The sequence below is a fragment of the Trachypithecus francoisi genome, unplaced genomic scaffold (genome assembly GCF_009764315.1).
Source record: "Trachypithecus francoisi isolate TF-2019V2 unplaced genomic scaffold, Tfra_2.0 Lachesis_group1, whole genome shotgun sequence".
NCBI lineage: Eukaryota > Metazoa > Chordata > Mammalia > Primates > Cercopithecidae > Trachypithecus > Trachypithecus francoisi.
Window position 1 is genome coordinate 55,686 of NW_022681454.1, and position 20,244 is coordinate 75,929.

Sequence of the window (20,244 nt, forward strand, 5' to 3'; positions counted from 1 at the left end):
TTTGTCCATTCATCTGTTGATAGACACTTAAACTGCTTCTAAATCTTGGCTAATGTGAACACTGCTGCAGTAAAATGGAGGTGCAAATATCTCTTTGATGTCCTGATTTATGTACATACCTAGGAATGGGATTATTGGATAATATAGTAGCTCTACTTTTCGTTTTTTGAGGAACCTCTAAGCTGTCCTGCATAGTAGTTGGACTAATTTACATTCACATCAAGAGAATAGTAGAGTTTTTTTCTCCACATCCTCACTGGCATTTGTTATTGCCTGACTTTTGGATAAGAGCCATTGTAAGTGGGGCGAGATAATATCTCATTGTCGTTTTGATTTGCATTTTCTGATGATAATGATGTTGAGCACCTCGTCATATACCTTTTTGTTATTTGTATGCTCTCTTTTGAGAAATGTCTATAAACATTCTTTGTACATTCATAATCAGATTATTTGATCTTATCCTATAGAGCTGTTCTGGTTATTCCTTTTTTGATGGGCAGTTTGCAAATATTTTCTCTCATTTTGTGCGTCCTCTCTTTGTTTATTGTTTCATTTGCTGTTTAGAAGCTCTTTATGGTGATTGTTTTGTTTGCTGTTTAGAAGCTCTTTAACTTCTATTTGTTCCATTTGTTCAGTTTTGCATTGGCTCCCTGTGCTTGTGGGGGTATTATTCAAGACATTTTTGCCCAGTTTAATTTCCTGGAGAGTTTCACCAATGTTTTCTTGTAGTGGTTTCATAGTTTGATGCGGGGACCTGCCCACAGACCCTGACCCAAACGACGGATGAATAAAGTACACTGATACACAGATACTCTGTTTTGCCAGTCCAGCTGATGTCCGGGCCGCTTACAGACTCCCCAGAGAGTTCTGTAAACAGTTTTGACTGTGGCCCTGACCAGCTAGTGAGACTCACATTTGTTTAGTAAAGATTAATTGACAAAGGCTTGAGTCAACACTACTAGAGAGTAATTATCGTCGTGGACTTCCCAAGTAGAAAGCAATTAAGCACCCGTGGTAGAAAACTATCTTTAATATTTTTCCCACCAGCTTGATTGAATCCCTACAGTTCAAGGTCTTAGATTTAAGTCTCTAATCCATTTTGATTTAATTTTTTATATGGCCAGAGATAGGGGTCTAGTTTCGTTCTTCTGAATATGAATATTGAGTTTTTATAGCACTTTCCCTGATAAACACCTTTTTTTCTTTTTTTTTTTTTTAAAGACAGAAACTTGCTCTATCACCTAGGCTGGAGTTCAGTGGCACAGTCATGGCTCACTGTAAACTCTGCCTCCCGGGTTCAAGCAATTCTCCCACCTTAGCCTCTGGAGTAGCTGGGACTACAGGCGTGCGCCCCCACATCCGACTAATTTTTGTATTTTTAGTAGAGACGGTTTCATCATGTTGGCCACTCTGGTCTCAAACTCCTGATTCAGGAGTTTGAGAAAGTGATCCACCTGTCTCAGCCATTCAGAGTTCTGGGATTAGGCATGAGTCAGCATGCTAAGCCCCCAATAAATATTCTTGACACCTTTATCAAAAATAAGTTTGCTGTAGAGGTATGGATTTATATCTGTGTTCTGTCTACTGTTTTACTGATCAGCCCCATGCTGTTCTAATTACTGTAGCTCTGTAGTATCATTTATAGTTAAATAGTATGATTCCTCCAGTTTATTTCTCTTACAGAGACTTTGGCTATTCTGAGTCTTTTGTGGTTCTGTCTACATTGTAGAATTGTTTTTCCTATTTCTGTGAAGAATGTCATTGATCTTTTGATAGGGATTGCATTAAATCTGTAGATTGCTTCAGGAAGTATTGATATTTAGAAAGTATTGATTCTTTTTATTCATGAACATAAATATCTTTCCTTTTTCTGTCTTTTTAAATTTCTTGTATTAGTATTTCATAGTATTCATTGTAGAGACCTTTCACTTCTTTGCTTAATTCCTAGATATTTGATTTTAATTTGTAGCTATTGTAAATGGGATTACTCTCTTGATTTCTGTTTCACATCGTTCGCTGTTGGCATGTGGAAACACTACTAATTTTTAAATCCTATATTTTCACTAAATTTATTAGTTCTAATAGTGTTCTAGTTAGGTTTTTTTCAAATATAAAACTACATCATCTGCAAACAAAGATATAATTTGACTTCTTTCTTTCAATTTGGATGCCCTTTTTTTTGTTGTTCTCTTGTCAAATTGCTCTGCCTGGCACTTCCAGTACGATGTTGAATAACAGTGGTGAAAAACATGCATCTTTTTTCAGGTGCAGACACCTTATCGGAATGTGCTTGGGTTTAGGTTCCCAACTTTAGAAGGTAATTCGTCCTCATCCATCCTATTGTCTTTTCCTGGTCCTAGGTTTCAGAACTGTCTGGAAAGACCACAGATGCCTACGGTGGCCATGTCTCTTGGAATGTCTAGGGAATACCAGCTACTGCATCGTCTCCTCATGGTGGACAGCCTGAGGTTTAGGGTAGAGCCTCAGGGGAGCAGCTGAGTGCCCTGATGCTAAGAGCACGCATCTTGTTTACTTTTCATCCAAAAAACCAAATCCTTGTGGCATTAAGATTTTATTTCTCCAAATCCAGTTTCCATGTTTTAGAGACACATTGCCGGTCAGCCAATGGAATGCTGATATTGATGGGAAAGGCAGAAATAATTCCTACCATCTGGATTTTTTCAGGATAGTGAAGGGAGAAAAAGTATCCCCAACAACATTGAATGTTCATTCTAGCAAGGTGATACAAGGACCTGCAAAACAAAAAATGTACTGCAGGCACACAGGCACACCGTGCAGAGGCCCTTGGGAGGGTGGTCATTGAGTATTTCAATGAGCCGGATGGGGGTGGGAGGATCTATATCATAGGATGGCCTAACTTGCCACTTGAGTCAGACATACCATTCCAGCCAGTACTGCCACTCCCTGGGTTTGTCATCTTGAAAAGATTATTTACTTATTTCAGCTTTCATTTTTATTAACTGCACACTGCATTCTATTGGTAGAGCTTGAAAAATAGGAAAATATTGTCAAAGAGGCATAAAAATACGAATTTTAAAAAAATATAGTGATGTATTTTATTTATCAAAAATTCTTACTTTCATTTTTTTTCCCTGACCATGGATAGTAAGTTTCTGAAATCTGTACATTTTGGGAGTTATTTCACACAGAATCTCAGGGCTTAGTTATAAAAATATTACTGGGTGAAAAGAAGTAGGAAAAATTTCTCTTCTTTTATGGCTGCAGAAAAGTGAATACATTTCCACAAGAAATTGTGGTAGATAAATTGGTGATTTATATAGAGATTTGCCAAAACATCAGTTTCTTTTTTCTGCATGGTGGAGAATTTGTGACAGTGGATAAGTCTACTCTGTATCCTGTTACCTGCATGTTTGAGTTTAATGTTAAATTCTATGGACTAGGACTTGACATTCCTGGACATGCTCATAAATGATTGCTTAATTATTTGTTACTATGGAAATAATACCTAAATGACATGTTTACTGTCTGAAATTGATATTTTGCCTTTTCTTGTTGAAGTATGAAATGTAAGTGCCTTCCAATTTCCATTCTGTGAACATCAGCATTGAGTTTGAGGAATTCTGCTGGATTCTTCAAATACTGAGTTCCTTTTGTAGAAAACGAAGGGGATAACCTTGACTGGGAATCAGACCTAAGCCCATTAACTGCAGGGTAAGGCCAATCTTGACACTGTCAAAGGAGGTAATCAATAGCCCAGTTGTTACTTACTGGGGAACATTTCCTGCAGGTGTCCCAGCCTGGCTCAAATTAGACGTGGAAGGAGCCTTTATACTGAGAAGCTGCAGAACCCTGGAAAGCTGAGGATCCACAGGCAGATGCAGTGAGAGTTGGGATGGGAGGTTGTTTGTGATGTCCTCTGAGAGGGTGTAATTGTTATTGTCTTGGGGCTCTTCCTAGATATTGTCAAATAAATTTCAATGAGGTAAGAAGTGACTTTATTCTAAGGAATATTGCATTGGGGAGAGCACCAAGCAAAGACGTGCAAGCATCTCCAAAATGAGGCAGAAAAGGGCTATTTGTCATGTGGAGGAGCAAACAAGATTAGAGAGAAGTGTGAGGGAGAGGGCAGAATGGAGAATGGCAAAATCAGATTCAGGGTGGGAGAATGTTTCACCCTGACATCAACCTGTTCTTGGGAGGGACATGAAGAGGGGTTGTATGCTACCTCAGACTGAAAGTGGAGCAGAGTCCAGGGGCCTGGGTAAAGGAGAGAAACTTAAGTAAAGTTTGGTTAACAAGTATTCTGTTGCGAACACTGAAGACAAAATTATTTGTTTATGAGGGAAAAATGAGAATTTAGAGTCTGTGAATTTGAGATTCCTAAAGAGGGAGCATCATCAAAATCAATGAAAACGTTATTTATTAGCAGTAAGCTTTTTTTCATAGGGCACAAAGGATTGGAGAGACCATAGTTAAAACTACCAAGATTCACTAACCCACCTCCTCTTTTCCCTCACTTTCTTTTGTCCTGTGTATTTTTTCCCTTTGTCTTTTACTGGATTGCATCCAACATGAATAATCTGGTAAAAATAGGTAAAGTGTTTTTGTTAAGTTCTGTGAGTGGTTTTATCAAATCATTTAATTGAGGGAGGGAGTTACGGAAGCCCAGGATTTATAGGCAGTTGCTCTGAAGTATAGATGTGTCCCTGGGGCTTGTGACTGGCATGTGGAGTGGAAGCAGTATTGTGGGACTGAGCCATGAGCCGGTGGGGTCTATACTGACCCTGGTGTTGTCAGAATTGAGTTGTTGGACACCCATTTGGTGAGGGAGGATTGGTTGGTGTTCAGCAAACTCCATATATTTGGTGTTAGAATATCAGATCGGGTACAGTAATTCATGCCTGTAGTCCTAACACTTTGGGAGGCTACAGAGGGCAGATCGCTTGAGCTCAGGGGTTCAACACCAGCCTGGGCAATATGGTGAAATCTTATGTCTACCAAAAATTTTTTTAAAAATTAGCTTGGCAAGGTGGTGCACACCTGTAGTCCCAGCTGGGGCTGAGGCAGGAGGATCACTTGAAGACTGGAATGTTGAGGCTCGCCAGATTTATGATGTATCCTGGAGAATGTTCCATGTGTGTTTGAGAAGAACATAAGTTATACTGTTGGGTGAAATGTTATCTATATATGTCTTTTAGGTGTAGATCTTTAGTGCTATGCAAGTGAATTATTTTCTTTCTGTCTGAATGATGTGTTGTATTAAGTAGGGCAATAAAGTCCCCTAGTATTATCATATTTGTCTGTTTTTCTACATCTGTTAATATATGTTCATATTTTTGAAACAGGTCTCAGTTAATTTAGAAAGTTTATTTTGCCAAGGTCAACGACATGCACACCTGTGACAGGAAGTCCTGGAGACATGTGCCCCAGGTGGTTGGGGAACAACTTAATTTTATACATTTTAAGGAGACATAAGACAGCAGACAATATGTGTAAGAAGTACATTGATCCAGTCTGGAAAGGTGGAACAACTTGAAGCAAAGGTGGGAAGACTGGAAGTGAGGGGGGGCTTCCAGGTTATAGGTAGATAAGAGACAAATGATTGTAGTCTTTTGAGTTTCTGATTAGCCTCTCCAAAGGAGGCAGTCAGATACACATCTGTGTCAGTGGCAGAGAGGTGACTGAATAGAATGGGAGGTAGGTTGGCACTAAGCAGTTCCCAGCTTGACTTTTCCCTTTAGCTTAGTGATTTGGAGGCCCCAAAATTTATTTTCCTTTTACAATATATTTATGTGTTCCTATATTGGGTATGTGTATATTTTTAATTGTTATATTATTTTGGCAAATTAGCCTTTTATTACCGTATAGTAAAGTTCTTTTTGTAGTGACAGATTTTTTTTTTTTCTAAAAATCTCTTTTGTCTGATATGGCCACTCCTACACTCTTTTAGTTATTATTGACATGGAATATTCTTTTTCATCCTTGAACCATTAACGTATGTGTGTCCTTAACTCTAAGTCTCTTGTGTGCAGCATATTGTTGATTTTATGAATCTATTGAGACATTTTGTGAATGCTTTATTTTTTGCTTCAATAACAATATCCTAGAGTTGGTAATTTATAAAGAATAAAAGTTTGCTTAGCGCACAATCCTGGATGCCAAGAAGTCCAAGAGCGTGCCATTCCCATCTGATGAGAATCATACTTCCACATCACAACATGACTAAAGGCTTGAGGATGACAGAAGGTGTGCACCAGAGCTCACTTTGGTAATAGACCCACTCGCATGATGACTAACCCACTGTGGAAATACTGATACCAATCCTTTCATGAGAGTGGAGCGCTCATGACCTAATCACTTCTTAAGGGCCTCATTCTCACAATGGCAGTTAAAGTTTAACGTGAATTTTGGAGAGGACTCTCAAACCATAGCAATGTGTTTTCATTGGATAATTAAATCTTTATATATTTAAAATAATTACTGATTGGTAAGAACTTATTACTGCCATTTTGTTCATTGTTTTCTGACCATTTAGTAGTTTCTGGTTTGTGATTCTTACATGCTGTCTTCCCTTGTGTTTTCTTGAGTTATGTTTTCGTTGTTGGATGCTTTCTTTTTCTTTTGTATGTATGTACTACAGTGTTGTTTTTTGTTTTTTAATTTCCAAGAGACTTACATAAAACATCTCATAGTTATAAAGTCTAATTTAAGATAACAATTTAACTTTCTGTTTTATACAGATAGGGTCTTGCTTTATCCCAGGCTGTAGTGCAATGGTGCATTCACAGCTCAGTGCAGCCTTCACCTCCCCAGGCTCAAGCAATTCTCCCATCACAGCCTCCTGAGTAGCTAGGATTACAAGTACGTGCCCCCATGTCCGGCTAATTTGTCAGTATTTTTTGTAGAGACAGGATTTTGCCATGTTGCTCAGGCTGGTCTTGAACTTCTAGGCTCAAACAATTCACCTGCTTTGGCCTCCCAAAGTGCTGGGATTACCAGCATGAGCCATCAGACCTAGCCACTTGTTTTAAGTAAATAGCTTTCTGAAATCTGTATTTTGTTTTATGTATTTATTTTAGAGACAGGGTCCTGCTATATTGAGCCAGGCTGGTTTTGACCTCCTGGCTGCAAGCAAGAGTTAATTTCTGTGTGTAGAAAAACCAAACAGTTATACTCCCTACAACACATTATTTATGTCATGCTTTACAATTTTTTTATATTGTATACCCATTAACAAATTATCGAGGTTATGTATTTTAATACTTTTTTTGTAACTTTGTACCAGAGTTAAAAGTGACTTATGTACCATAATTACAGTTCTACAGCCGTCTACATTTGACTATATGTATATATATTTTCCAGTAAGATTTATACTTTTATATGTTTTCTTGTTGTAAATTAGGAGTCCATTACAATTTGAAAAATTCTTATTAGCATTTCCTGTAAGGTCAAATGATTACACATTTCCTCAACTTACTTGTTTAATCTGAGAATATCTTGATTGCTATTTCATTTCTAAAGAACAGTTTTGTCAGGTATAGTCTTCTTCGTTGTCAAAGTTTTTTTCTTTTCCTCTCTCCATCTTCACTTTAAATATATGATCTCACTCCTGTCTGGCTTGCATGGTTTCTGCTGAGCAATCTGCTGATAACCTTATAGGGTTCCCTTGTTTGAGAAAAATTTATTTTCTTTTAGGAATTTCTCTTTGTCTTTGAATTTTGGCAGTTTAATTATGTGTTCTGGGCAATTTTTATTAGTTCCTTTTGCTATCGACATTTTAAGCTTCGTAAAACTGAAGGTATTCCTTCTAAGATTGGAAAAACTTAAGACATATATTTAAACAGATTTTTAAGATTTTTCTCTCTTTACCCTGAACATGCTAAAATATGTACATTTTTACAGTTTATTATGCAGTATGTAGCCCAAATGCTTTATTCACTCTTTCATTCTTTTTTTTTTTTAATTAGGAACTTTCAAATGACTTAATTTTAACTTTGCTGATGTTTTTTTTTTCTGTATAACTGTCTGTCTCCCATTAAAAACTTTTTATTATGTTTTGCGTTCTTCAGCTCCAGCATATCCATTTGGTTCTCTTTCTTTGCTATAATTGTAATTTTGTTCATGCATTCTTTAAAAAAAAAAAATTAGTGTTTTTTTTTTCCATCTCATTGAGATTCTTTAAGATAATTATTTTGAATTCTTAGCCATTGTTTAGATCTATGTTTTGTTGTAAGTGGTTACTGGAAAATTTTCAGTTTCCTTTGGTAGTGTTATGTTTACCTGATCCTTTATTATCCATGAAGCCTTGTTTTGAAGTCCTTGCATCTGAAGGAGCGAATACCTCTTTCAGTCATTATAGACTTGTTGGGAGGTAAATACTTCTGTTTGATCTCTGGGCTGATGATATTTCCACTGAGATTGCAATTAAATCCTTTGGAGCCAGGCACATAACTACTACTGTGTCTGCAGTGAAGTTCATGTTTGGCAGACCTGTTATCAGGCCATCAGATTCTATTTTCTGGGAAGACTAGATTTTCTTCAGGAACTTTATCAATATGGCCGGCACTGAGAAAAAAAAAAATCTCCAGTTATATATGCAGATGGGGGTGCTGATACAATAAACGTGAGCAGGTGTGGCTCCTGATGTGTGGTTCTTGCTGGATGTTTCAAAATGCTCTAACCTGGTCATTGGACAGGTTCCTAGATGAGTAGTACTGACCCTTGAACATAGCTGAGAGGGTGTGAAACTCATTCTTAGGGCTGCTTCAGGATACACAGCTGAAACCAAAGTCCTGGGGTTTGTTTCTGGGTTCATGGCATTTCTCCCTCTAGATTCCTGGGTGGGCAGTACTTCTCCCAGACTCTAGGTGACAGAGACTGGAGCTGGGTTATAGAGCTGTTTCCCGATTCACAGTGGGAATAAAGCTAACCAGCATGTCTACAGTGGCACATACAGGTGTGTTTTTTGGCAGGTCCCACGTTAGGAAAAACTGCTCCTGGACTTTGGTTGCATGGACTTGGAGCCAGGTTATGGTGCCACGTCAGGATCCATCATCAGATAAATACTGGCAAACCTACATCCAAGGGCCCAAATGGAAGTTTCTCTCTGTGGGTCCCTGTGTGTTTGGGATTTCTTCCACACCATGACTGACTTGTGCAGCGGGGAGGATTTAGGCTAATTCAGAGATCACAGACAGTACCAACAGACTTTTCAGCTGAGACACAGGACATTATGAATTCTTCTAGGTGTCTTGGCAGATGGTGCTAGTGGCAGAAACAAAACCAAATGTTCTACAGCTAATTCTACAATGAGAATTGGACATATTTTTTGTTCTGTAGCTGGGACTATGATGGGCAAGCATACCCATGCCACTCAAGGGCGTGCCCTCTCAATACAACCTTCCTCAGTCTTGGGTTCTTCTGATTTTATGATACATCTATATTACATTCAATATTTTATAGGTAAAAATTTTCTATTTTTTTAACTCCATTTTACTGGGGAATTTTTTTCATGTAGGTTCTCCTCAATTGTTTTATTTATTTATTTGTTTGTTTGTTTGTTTATTTTTGAGGCGGAGTCTCCCTCTGTTGCCCAGGCTGGAGTGCAGTGGCGCCATCTCACTGCACTCTCTGCCTCCCGAGTTCATGCCATTCTCCTGCCTCAGCCCCCCGAGTAGCTGGGACCACAGGCGACCTCAGATGATCCACTTGCCTCGGCCTCCCAAAGTGCTGGGATTACAGGCATGAGCCACCGCCCCCGGCCAACACTTTCAAGTACACGGTCTAGTGGTGTTAAGTACATTTACTTTATTTTGCAATGGATCTCTATGAATTTTACCTTACAGAAGTAAAATTTAATACCCTATAAACAATAAGCTGCCCTTTTTTTCTCTCTTCAGCTCCTGAAGAACACCATTTTACTTACTCTCTATAATTTTATAATTCTGGGTGTAATTACATAATGTCTGTTTCTGTTTTACTCTCTTATTTTATTTAAGGTAATGTTCTAAGCTTTTGTTTTGTAAGATGTGTCAGAATATCCTTCTGTTTTAAAATGAAATAATATTTAATTGTATGTATATGTCACATTTTAAAAATCTGATACTGATCTCTAAAGGGACATTTGTGTTGTTTCCAGGAATTGTCTTTTGTAAATAACAATGAATGAACATGCACGTGTAAATATCTATTTAAAGTCCTGCTTTATCATGTGGATAACTAATATTTCTAGTACCATTTATTGAAAAGACTGTCTTTTTCCAGCTGTGTGTTCTGGGCATCTTTGTTAAAAATCACTGGGCTGTAGGTTCATGAATTTGTCACTGGGCTCACTGAATACTTTGATCTCTCTGTTTTTATGCCAATATTTTGCTGTCTTGCTTATTATAGCTTTATAGTATATTTTAGAGTCAGGTAGTGCAATATCTCCAGCTTTGGTTTTTTTTTTGTTGTTTGTTTGTTTGTTTTGCTCAGGGTTACTTTGGCTATTTGGGGGTCTTTGGTTGTTCCCTATAAATTTTAAGCTAGTTTTTTTTTTTTCATTTCTTTGAAAAAAGTCATTGGTATTTTGATAGAGATTTTATTGATCCTGTAGGTCACCTTGGGTAGTATAGCCACATTTTTAGTATTATTTCAATTCACGAGCAAAAAAATATTTTTTCAAATTTTTGTGTCTTTTTCAGTTTCTTACTAATGTTTTATAATTTTCAGTTTAGAGTGTTCACCTTTTTAATTAAGTTTACTGCTAGACATCTTTATTTTTTAGTGCGGATGGTGTGGATACAGAAGCAGCATTGGGCAAAATTGAATGTGTCTTTTTTTTTTTTTTTTTTTTGAGACAGAGTTTCACTCTTGTTGCCCAGGCTGGAGTGCAATGGCTTGATCTCAGCTCACTGCAACCACTGCGTCCCAGGTTCAAGCAGTTCTCCTGCCTCCTCAGCCTCCGGAATAGCTGGGCTTACAGGCATGCACCACCCAGCTAATTTTGTATTTTTAGTAGAGATGGGGTTTCTCCATGTTTAGGCTGGTCTCGAACTCCTGACCCCAGGTGATCCGCCCGCCTCGGCCTCCCAAAGTGCTGGGATTACAGGCGTGAGCCACTGCACCCAGCCTGAACATGTCTTTGTGACTTAAAAAACTCAATAAATTAGATATAGATGGTATATACCTCAACACAATAAAGGCTGTATGTGACAAGTCAATGGCTGATACCATACTGGACAGGAAAGGGAAAACTTTATTTTTCATTTTGTTATTTTTGTCATGCGCATCCGTGTAAAGAGACCACCAAAGGGCTTTGTGTGAGCAATAAAGCTTTTTTTTTTTTTTTTTTTTTTTGAGGCGGAGTCTCGCTCTGTCGCCCGGACTGGAGTGCAGTGCCTGGATCTCAGCTCACTGCAAGCTCCGCCTCCCGGGTTTTTACGCCATTCTCCTGCCTCAGCCTCCCGAGTAGCTGGGACTACAGGCGCCCGCCACCTCGCCCGGCTAGTTTTTGTATTTTTTAGTAGAGACGGGGTTTCACTGTGTTAGCCAGGATGGTCTCGATCTCCTGACCTCGTGATCCGCCCGTCTCGGCCTCCCAAAGTGCTGGGATTACAGGCTTGAGCCACCGCGCCCGGCCGCAATAAAGCTTTTTAATCACCTGGGTGCAGGCGGGCTGAGTCCGAAAAGAGAGTCAGCAAAGGGAGATAGGGGTGGAGCAGTTTTACAGGTTTGAGTAGGTAATGGAAAATTACAGTCAAAGGGGTTGTTTTCTGGTGGGTAGGGGCGGGGTCACAAGGTGCTCTGTAGGGGAGCTTCTGAGCCAGGAGAAGGAATTTCTCCAGGTAGTGTCATCAGTTAAGGCAGGAACCAGCCATTTTTACTTCTTTTGTGGTTTCTTCAGTTGCCTCAGGCCATCTGGATGTATATCTGCAGGCTTGGGCTCAGAGGCCTGACAATTTTCCTTTTAAGTTCTGAGATACATGTGCAGAACGTGCAGGTTTGTTACGTAAGTATACATTTGCCATGGTGGTTTGCTGCACCTATCAACCCATCATCTAGGTTTTAAGCCCTGCACTTATTAGGTATTTGTCCTAATGCTCTCCCTCCTGTTGCCCCCCACCCCTCGACAGGCCCCTGTGTGTGATGTTCCCTCCCTGTGTCCATGTGTTCTCATTGTTCAACTCCCACTTATGAATGAGAACATGTGTTTGATTTTCTGTTCCTGTGTTTGTTTGCTGAGAATGATGGTTTCCAGCTTCATGCATGTCCCTGCAAAGGACGTGAACTCATTCTTTTTTATGGCTGCAAGAGCAGAAAACTTAGGATGTTTTCATTTTATATTATAATTGTGTATGACAGTATTTCACTGTGTACACTAAGTGTGGAGCACAAATCAAATATAGGTCAGTGATGTGTCTGTTTCCACTATAAGAGTCTCTGTTTATCTGTATGCATATTGTTCCTTATTATGAGTTGTATATTTGTTCTGTTTGTATACAATGGTGATTTTACCCTGCCTAGGTGAGTAGTCATTGAAATTCTTCTACTTTCACCTTCCATTTATTTATAAATCTATGTTTTTCTGTGTGTCAGAGAAACACTTTTGTGATTTGAAGATAATTTCAAAAACCGTCTTACCACTGTATCTGTTTTAGATATTATTTTTGATTGTCAACACATAAACTTTACAATCTTAAATATTTTTTAATATTCAGCTTAGTCATATTAATTATATTGATACTGTTACTATATCTTTAGCATATGTTTATCTTGCAAAGCTAACACTTAGTACTCATTAAACAACTAACTACCTTTTCTGTCTTCTGGCCCTTTACAAAAATAATTCTGTCTTAATTTAATTTAATGTAACTTAATTTAGGAGAGCTAAGTAATTAAACATGAGGCCAAAGTACATAGGAAAGCGGCAGCCCTTTATTGCAAATATGCACACACTCTTGGGCAAGGTTCTCTGGTCCTCAGGTGTGGGGGTCCAGGGAAGTTGCCCCGGCTCTCTGGGGTGAGGTTCCCCGGTCCACGAATGCCGGCTGAAGAAGTCACACCGGCTCCTGCCAGCAGCGGACTTTTAGACATTGGTACTGGAAGTGGGAGGGCAGTGGGCGGGAAGGGCATGATAGGGGCGTCTCCATAGGCGTGGCCGGGTAAGTTTCGATCTCTTTGGATTGACGTCACCTGGCGCATGCTCTGTTGATCTGCATCTTCCCAGGCGCGGGCTGCATTTTCCTGCGTGGGGGAAAGTTGGTGAGGAAGAACCCGGAAGCTACAGGGGCGGTGCCTTCTTGTTTACCTTCCTCTGACTTGTCCCTTCTCCCTCATCCAAACAAATTCTGTTTTCTGTTTTAGAGTCAGATTGCTTTAGATATCTCATGTGAGCTGATTCATACAATTTCTCTTCATGGTTGACTTCATGTTGCACAATGTCATCAAGATTTACCTTTATTATACTTGTTGTTGTAGCAGGACCAGCCACAGACAAAACCTCTCAGATATAGAGTTGTAGAAGGAAGGGCTTTATTCAGCTGGAAGCATCGGCAAGCTACTGCCTTAAAATCCGAGCTCCCCGAGTGCACAATTTCTGTCCCTTTTAAGGGCTCACAACACTAAAGATTTTAGGGTCGTGATTGATTTGAGTAAGCAGGGGATATGTGACAGGGGCTGCATGCACCAGTGGTCAGAGAGAAACAGCAGGGCAAGGTATTTCACAATATTCTTCTATACAATGTCTGAAATCTATGAAGAACATCGGTTTCTAAGTTATGAGTTGATTTTTAACTACTGGGTTTAGGCCAGGCAGGCCCAGGCCTGATTTTGGATCTGGCACCAGGCTGTCTGTCTTTGGTTTTACTTCCTTGTTTTTTCTTAAAACATATACTGAGTATAAAACAATATAAGAGGGTCTCTCTCTTTCCTCATTATGATACTTTTTGCTTTTTACAAGCTGAAGTAATATTTTAATATTTTTTATTTATTTGGTGAGATAAATTTACATTGCTTTCATTTATTTGCTTTCGGTAACAATGTTACAATAATTATGAGGGTAGAAATTACTCTTCATATGACCATATGTGTGTGAGTGTGTATTTTTGCTGGATTTTTTATTTTATTGATCTAGCTGTTCACCTGTATACCCATACCAGATTTTTTTAGTTCTTTAACTTTGTATATGTTTTGATATCATGAACTGTGGTGCATTTGTTTCTCTTTTTGAAGATTGTGGGGTGCTTCATTGTCCCTTGAAATTCCCTATAATTTGGGGGTTGCTATTTCTGTTTCTGCAAAAATTTAATTAAAAATTTGACAGATTGCATTTAATCTGTAGATTACATCAAACAGTCTAGATATCTCATATTATTTGAAACTTTGAACAAGAGCATGCTAAACTTTATGTTGTTTAATTTCTATAAATGTCCTTTTGTGTATGTGTATGTGTGTGTGATGGAGTTTCATTCTTGTTGCCCAGGCTGGAGTGCAATGGTGTGATCTCAGTGTGATCTTCAGCTCACCGCAACCTCTGCCTCCCAGGTTCAAGTAATTCTCCTGCCTCAGCCTCCCAGGTAGCTGGGCTTACAGGCTTGCACCACCACACCTGGCTAATTTTGTATTCTTAGTAGAGACGGGGTTTCTCCATGTTGGTCTGGCTAGTCTCAAACTCCTGACCTAAAGTGGTCCACTTGCCTTGGCCTCCCAAAGTGCTTGGATTATAGGCATGAGCCACCACACCCAGCCAGTTTTCTTTTCTTTTTTTTTTTTTTTTTTTGAGAGGGAGTCTCGCTCTGCCGCCCAGGCTGGAGTGCAGTGGTCGGATCTCGGCTCACTGCAAGCTCCGCCTCCTGGGTTTACGCCATTCTCCTGCCTCAGCCTCCCAAGTAGCTGGGACTACAGGCGCCCGCCACCTCGCCCGGCTAGTTTTTTGTATTTTTTAGTAGAGACGGGGGTTTCACCGTGTTAGCCAGGATGGTCTCGATCTCCTGACCTCGTGATCCACCAGTCTCGGCCTCCCAAAGTGCTGGGATTACAGGCTTGAGCCACCGCGCCCGGCCCAGTTTTCTTTTTTTAATTAGTTTCTACTCTCATTCCAGTTTGATCATTAAAAGTAAGCTATAAAGTTTCTATTTTAAAAAATTTGTTAAGACTTTTTGGTAGCCTAACGTGGTCTATCAAGGAGAATATTTTATGAGCTATTCAGAAGGGTATGTATTCTGCTTTTGTTTAACAGTGTTCTCTACAATTCTATTAGACATAATTGTTTTATACTGCTTTGAAGCCTTCTATTTCCTTATGAGTATTCTTTTCTGATTATTCATTACAGAAGCTGAGGTATTGGAATATCCTGCTATAACTATATTGCTCTCTGTGTCTTGCTTTACTTCTGTCAGTATTTGCTTTATGTATTTGGAACCCTAATGTAAGACACACACACACACATACACACAAATATATGTATATACACACATTTTTCAGGGGTTCCTAGTAAATGAACATTTCTAATATAATGTTCTTCTTTGTCTCTTATGAGCTTTTAGTTAAAATAAGTTTTATGAAATAGGACAGTTTTTTACTTTAGATGTACTTTGGGTAATATAATTTTGACCTCTTCAATTTGGTTCTTTGCATAAAGTTTTTTCTTTCCTCTTGCCTTTTTCAGCCTCCTTTAATCATTAGATCTCAAGTGACTCTTGTAGAAAAGCAAGTTGTGGCCAGGCGCGGTGGCTCACACCTGTAATCCCAGCACATTGGGAGGCCGAGGCAGGCGGATCACGAGGTCAGGAGATCAAGACCATCCTGGCTCATCCTAGTGAAACTCCGTCTCTACTAAAAATACAAAAATAAAATTAGCTGGGCGTGGTGACAGGTGCCTGTAGTCCCAGCTACTCGGGAGGCAGAGGCGGGAGAATGGCATAAACCAGGCAGGGGGAGCTTGCAGTGAGCCGAGTTCATGCCACTACACTCCAGCCTGGTTGACGGAGTGAGACTCTGTCTCAAAACAAAAAAAGAGAGAGAAAGAAAGAGAGAGAGAGAGAGAGCGAGAGGGAGGGAGGGAGGGAGGAAGGACAAGTTGTATCTTGTTTTTTGATTTCTTAAATAAATTTATTTGGTGCATGTATTTCCAATGGAAAGGTTACTTCATAAATATTGAAATAATTTACTGAAATGGAAAGGCTTATTCATGTTATTTTATTGTTTTGATTATTGTATTTGTGTCCCTTATTTCCTTTTTCTGTCTTTGCATCCTTTTGACTTTTGTATTGTTAGATTTTTACTTCTTTTTTTTTTTATGTATCTGTACAGGTACTTTGTGGTATCTTGGAAATTACATAAAATTTCTTAAAGTTAAAATAATACATTTTAAACTGGTAATTTCAGTTGCTTTTGAAAATTTTTCCTCATTATATCTGCCCTCGACTTTGTTATTAATGTCACTAATTATATTTTTATGTTGTATATTTATTAACAGATTATGATGAAAAGTTTATGATCATTTTTATGGTCTTTAAAATTTTAGAGAATAATTAAAATGTTTTCTGCACTATCATGATAATGGTACAGAACCTTACATTTGTGTATGTTCATGTCTTTCCCAAAAAGTTATTTATTTTCATATGTTTTGTTTTCTTGCATCATATTATTTTTAGTGGAAGATGCTTTCTTCAGCATTTTTGTAAGGCAGGTGTTGTGCTAATATACTTTTTGACATTTGATTATCTTGAAAGAGCGCTACTTTTTCTTCATTTTTAGGACAGTTTTGTATTTTATATTATTCCTTTTTTATATTATATTTTGTATTTTATATTATATTATAAAGCTATCTTTCTTTCAGCATTTTAACTATATCACAATTCCCTCTTGTCTAAAAAAATTTTGTTGACAGATTCACTGGTTATCAAAGACCACACTTAAAAATGACACATCACTTTTATCTTGCAGCTCCTAAGATTCTCTGTCTTTGACTTCTGAAACTTTGCTTATATATGTGCCTTTTTATAAATCTCTGTGTATGTATCCTAGTTGAAGTTCATTGAGCTTCTTCATTTTTTACATCCTTCTTTTACTTTTGGAAATTTCTCATTACTTTTGTATTTTTCACCTCCGTAATTTTTTTTTATATTTTAACATTTTCATCAATATTCTCATTTGTCTTATTATATTTTAGTTGTATGTGTTCCCCTTTAGCTCATTGAGGATTATTCAGGTTAATTTTTTTAAATTTCTACATCTTCGTTTTTTTATGGTGGTTTTGTGAAAAGTTTTAAATTTTTTAATTGGGGCATGTTGCCGTGATATTTTGTGTATATTGTAACGTTTGTTTGTTATTTGAACATTAACAAAAATGTATTTGTCACAATCATTTCAGTGTTCCTTTGTCCTGACATAGTCTGAAACCAATTGTCTTTGACAGAGATAATGGGGGAGCCTCTCATACATGTTCTAAGGATGTGTCTTGTCTGGAATTTTGTGTTTGTTGTTCAGTTAAAAAGGATTGTTCATGTTTCTTCTTATGGTCTCTAATCACTCTTCTACCTATTCCCTGTATTTAACACTACAGCCTGCTCCTGAAACATTTGCATTTGGTCTTAGCTGACCCATAGCACCATTTCTCTCAGCTCTCTGTGTTGTTGGAGACAGAAACCAGATTTTGTAAAGACCCCAAAAATCCAGAAGCAAGGATATGTGTATCAGTATTTTTCTTCTAAGTAAGAAGCCAGGAGTTGACAGTTTACTCCTATAGGCACAATGCTATATTGGGGAGTAGGAAAGCTGTGGTGAGTAAAAGTAACAAACTTCCCTTCCTGTTCCATGTGGTTCTTAGTATTGTGCTTACTTGTGGCATTGCATACAATTAACTCATTTACAGATTTTGCACAAAGGCATTTTGGTCAGTATATTTTTGTTACATGTCTGTGAAGAAATTATGGCCTGTGATATTTTGTTATGCTATCTTACTAATGTAGTTTGTATACATTTTCTATATTGTAAAGTATATTCATATGAATCTAGTAGGATAATTTGTTATTTTTATTTCTTTCAGCTATGTGTTCTCCTTTCATCCAAGACCTTTCACCAGTGCAGGGGATAGAAGATTCATTCCAAAAACTTGTACTGAGAAGATACGAGAAGTGTGGATATAAGAATTTACAATTAAGAAAGGGCTGTAAACATGTGAATGAGTGTAAGGTGCAGAAAGGAGTTAATAGTGGAGTTTACCAATGCTTGTCAACTACCCAGAGCAAAATATTTCAATGTAATACATGTGTTAAAGTGTTTAGTAAACTTTCAAATTCAAACAAACATAAGACAAGACATACTGGAGAGAAACCCTTTAAATGTACAGATTGTGGCAGATCATTTTACATGTCACACCTAATTCAACATACAGGAATTCATGCTGGAGATAAACCCTACAAATGTGAAAAATGCAGCAAAGCCTTTAATAGGTCGACATCACTTACTAAACATAAGAGAATTCATACTGGAGAGAAACCCTACACATGTGAAGAATGTGGGAAAGCCTTTAGACGGTCCACAGTTCTGAATGAACATAAGAAAATTCATACTGGAGAAAAACCCTACAAATGTGAAGAATGTGGCAAAGCCTTTACAAGGTCCACAACGCTGAATGAACACAAGAAAATTCATACTGGAGAGAAACCCTACAAATGCAAAGAATGTGGCAAAACCTTTAGATGGTCCACAAGCCTGAACGAACATAAGAATATCCATACTGGAGAGAAACCCTATAAATGTGAAGAATGTGGCAAAGCCTTTAGACAGTCCAGGAGTCTGAATGAACATAAAAATATTCATACCGGAGAAAAACCCTACACATGTGAAAAATGTGGCAAAGCGTTTAACCAGTCCTCAAGTCTTATCATACACAGGAGCATTCATTCTGAACAAAAACTTTACAAATGCGAAGAATGTGGCAAAGCCTTTACTTGGTCCTCATCCCTTAATAAACATAAGAGAATTCATACTGGAGAGAAACCCTACACATGTGAAGAATGTGGCAAAGCCTTTTATAGGTCCTCACACCTTGCTAAACATAAGAGAATTCATACTGGAGAGAAACCCTACCCATGTGAAGAATGTGGCAAAGCTTTCAACCAATCCTCAACCCTTGTATTACACAAGAGAATTCATTCTGGGCAAAAACCTTACAAATGTGAAGAATGTGGCAAAGCCTTTACACGGTCCACAACACTGAATGAACATAAGAAAATTCATACTGGTGAGAAACCCTACAAATGTGAAGAATGTGGCAAAGCTTTCATATGGTCCGCAAGCCTGAATGAACATAAGAATATTCATACTGGAGAGAAACCCTACAAATGTAAAGAATGTGGCAAAGCTTTTAACCAGTCCTCAGGCCTTGTATTACACAAGAGAATTCATTCTGGGCAAAAACCTTACAAATGTGAAGAATGTGGCAAAGCCTTTACACGGTCCACAACACTGAATGAACATAAGAAAATTCATACTGGTGAGAAACCCTACAAATGTGAAGAATGTGGCAAAGCTTTCATATGGTCCGCAAGCCTGAATGAACATAAGAATATTCATACTGGAGAGAAACCCTACAAATGTAAAGAATGTGGCAAAGCTTTTAACCAGTCCTCAGGCCTTATTATACACAGGAGCATTCATTCTGAACAAAAGCTTTACAAATGTGAAGAATGCGGCAAAGCCTTTACTCGGTCCACAGCCCTGAATGAACACAAGAAAATTCATTCGGGAGAGAAACCCTACAAATGTAAAGAATGTGGCAAAGCCTATAACTTATCCTCAACCCTTACTAAACATAGGAGAATTCATACCGGAGAGAAACCCTTCACATGTGAAGAATGTGGCAAAGCCTTCAATTGGTCCTCATCCCTTACTAAACATAAGGTAATTCATACTGGAGAGAAATTCTACAAATGTGAACAACGTGGCAAAGCTTTTCATCGGCCCTCAACCCTTACTGTACACAAGCGAATTCATACTGGCGAGGAACATAGTTGAATGACATTTCTAGTACTCTCTTCTAGTGTCTTTAAACAGCAAATAAATTGAAGAATATTGTTCCCATATACACTTTTATTATTTGTCTTATTTTAAATTTTTAAAAATTTCTGGGCCGGGCGCGGTGGCTCAAGCCTGTAATCCCAGCACTTTGGGAGGCTGAGGCGGGCGGATCATGAGGTCAGGAGATCGAGACCATCCTGGCTAACACTGTGAAACCCCGTCTCTACTAAAAAAATACAAAAAACTAGCCGGGTGAGG

The 20,244-nt window shown here is 38.3% G+C and overlaps 1 protein-coding gene across 4 annotated transcripts in view; it reads left to right on the plus strand.

Moving 5' to 3' along the window:
- Nucleotides 1-20,244, plus strand: part of ZNF595 (zinc finger protein 595) — a 48,004-nt gene that overhangs the window by 15,589 nt on the left and 12,171 nt on the right. For all 4 annotated transcript variants that reach the window (XM_033213350.1, XM_033213351.1, XM_033213353.1 and 1 more), the window contains one exon: nucleotides 18,011-19,869. In XM_033213350.1, the coding sequence (XP_033069241.1) occupies nucleotides 18,011-19,869 (1,859 nt within the window). The remainder of the gene's footprint in view (nucleotides 1-18,010; nucleotides 19,870-20,244) is intronic.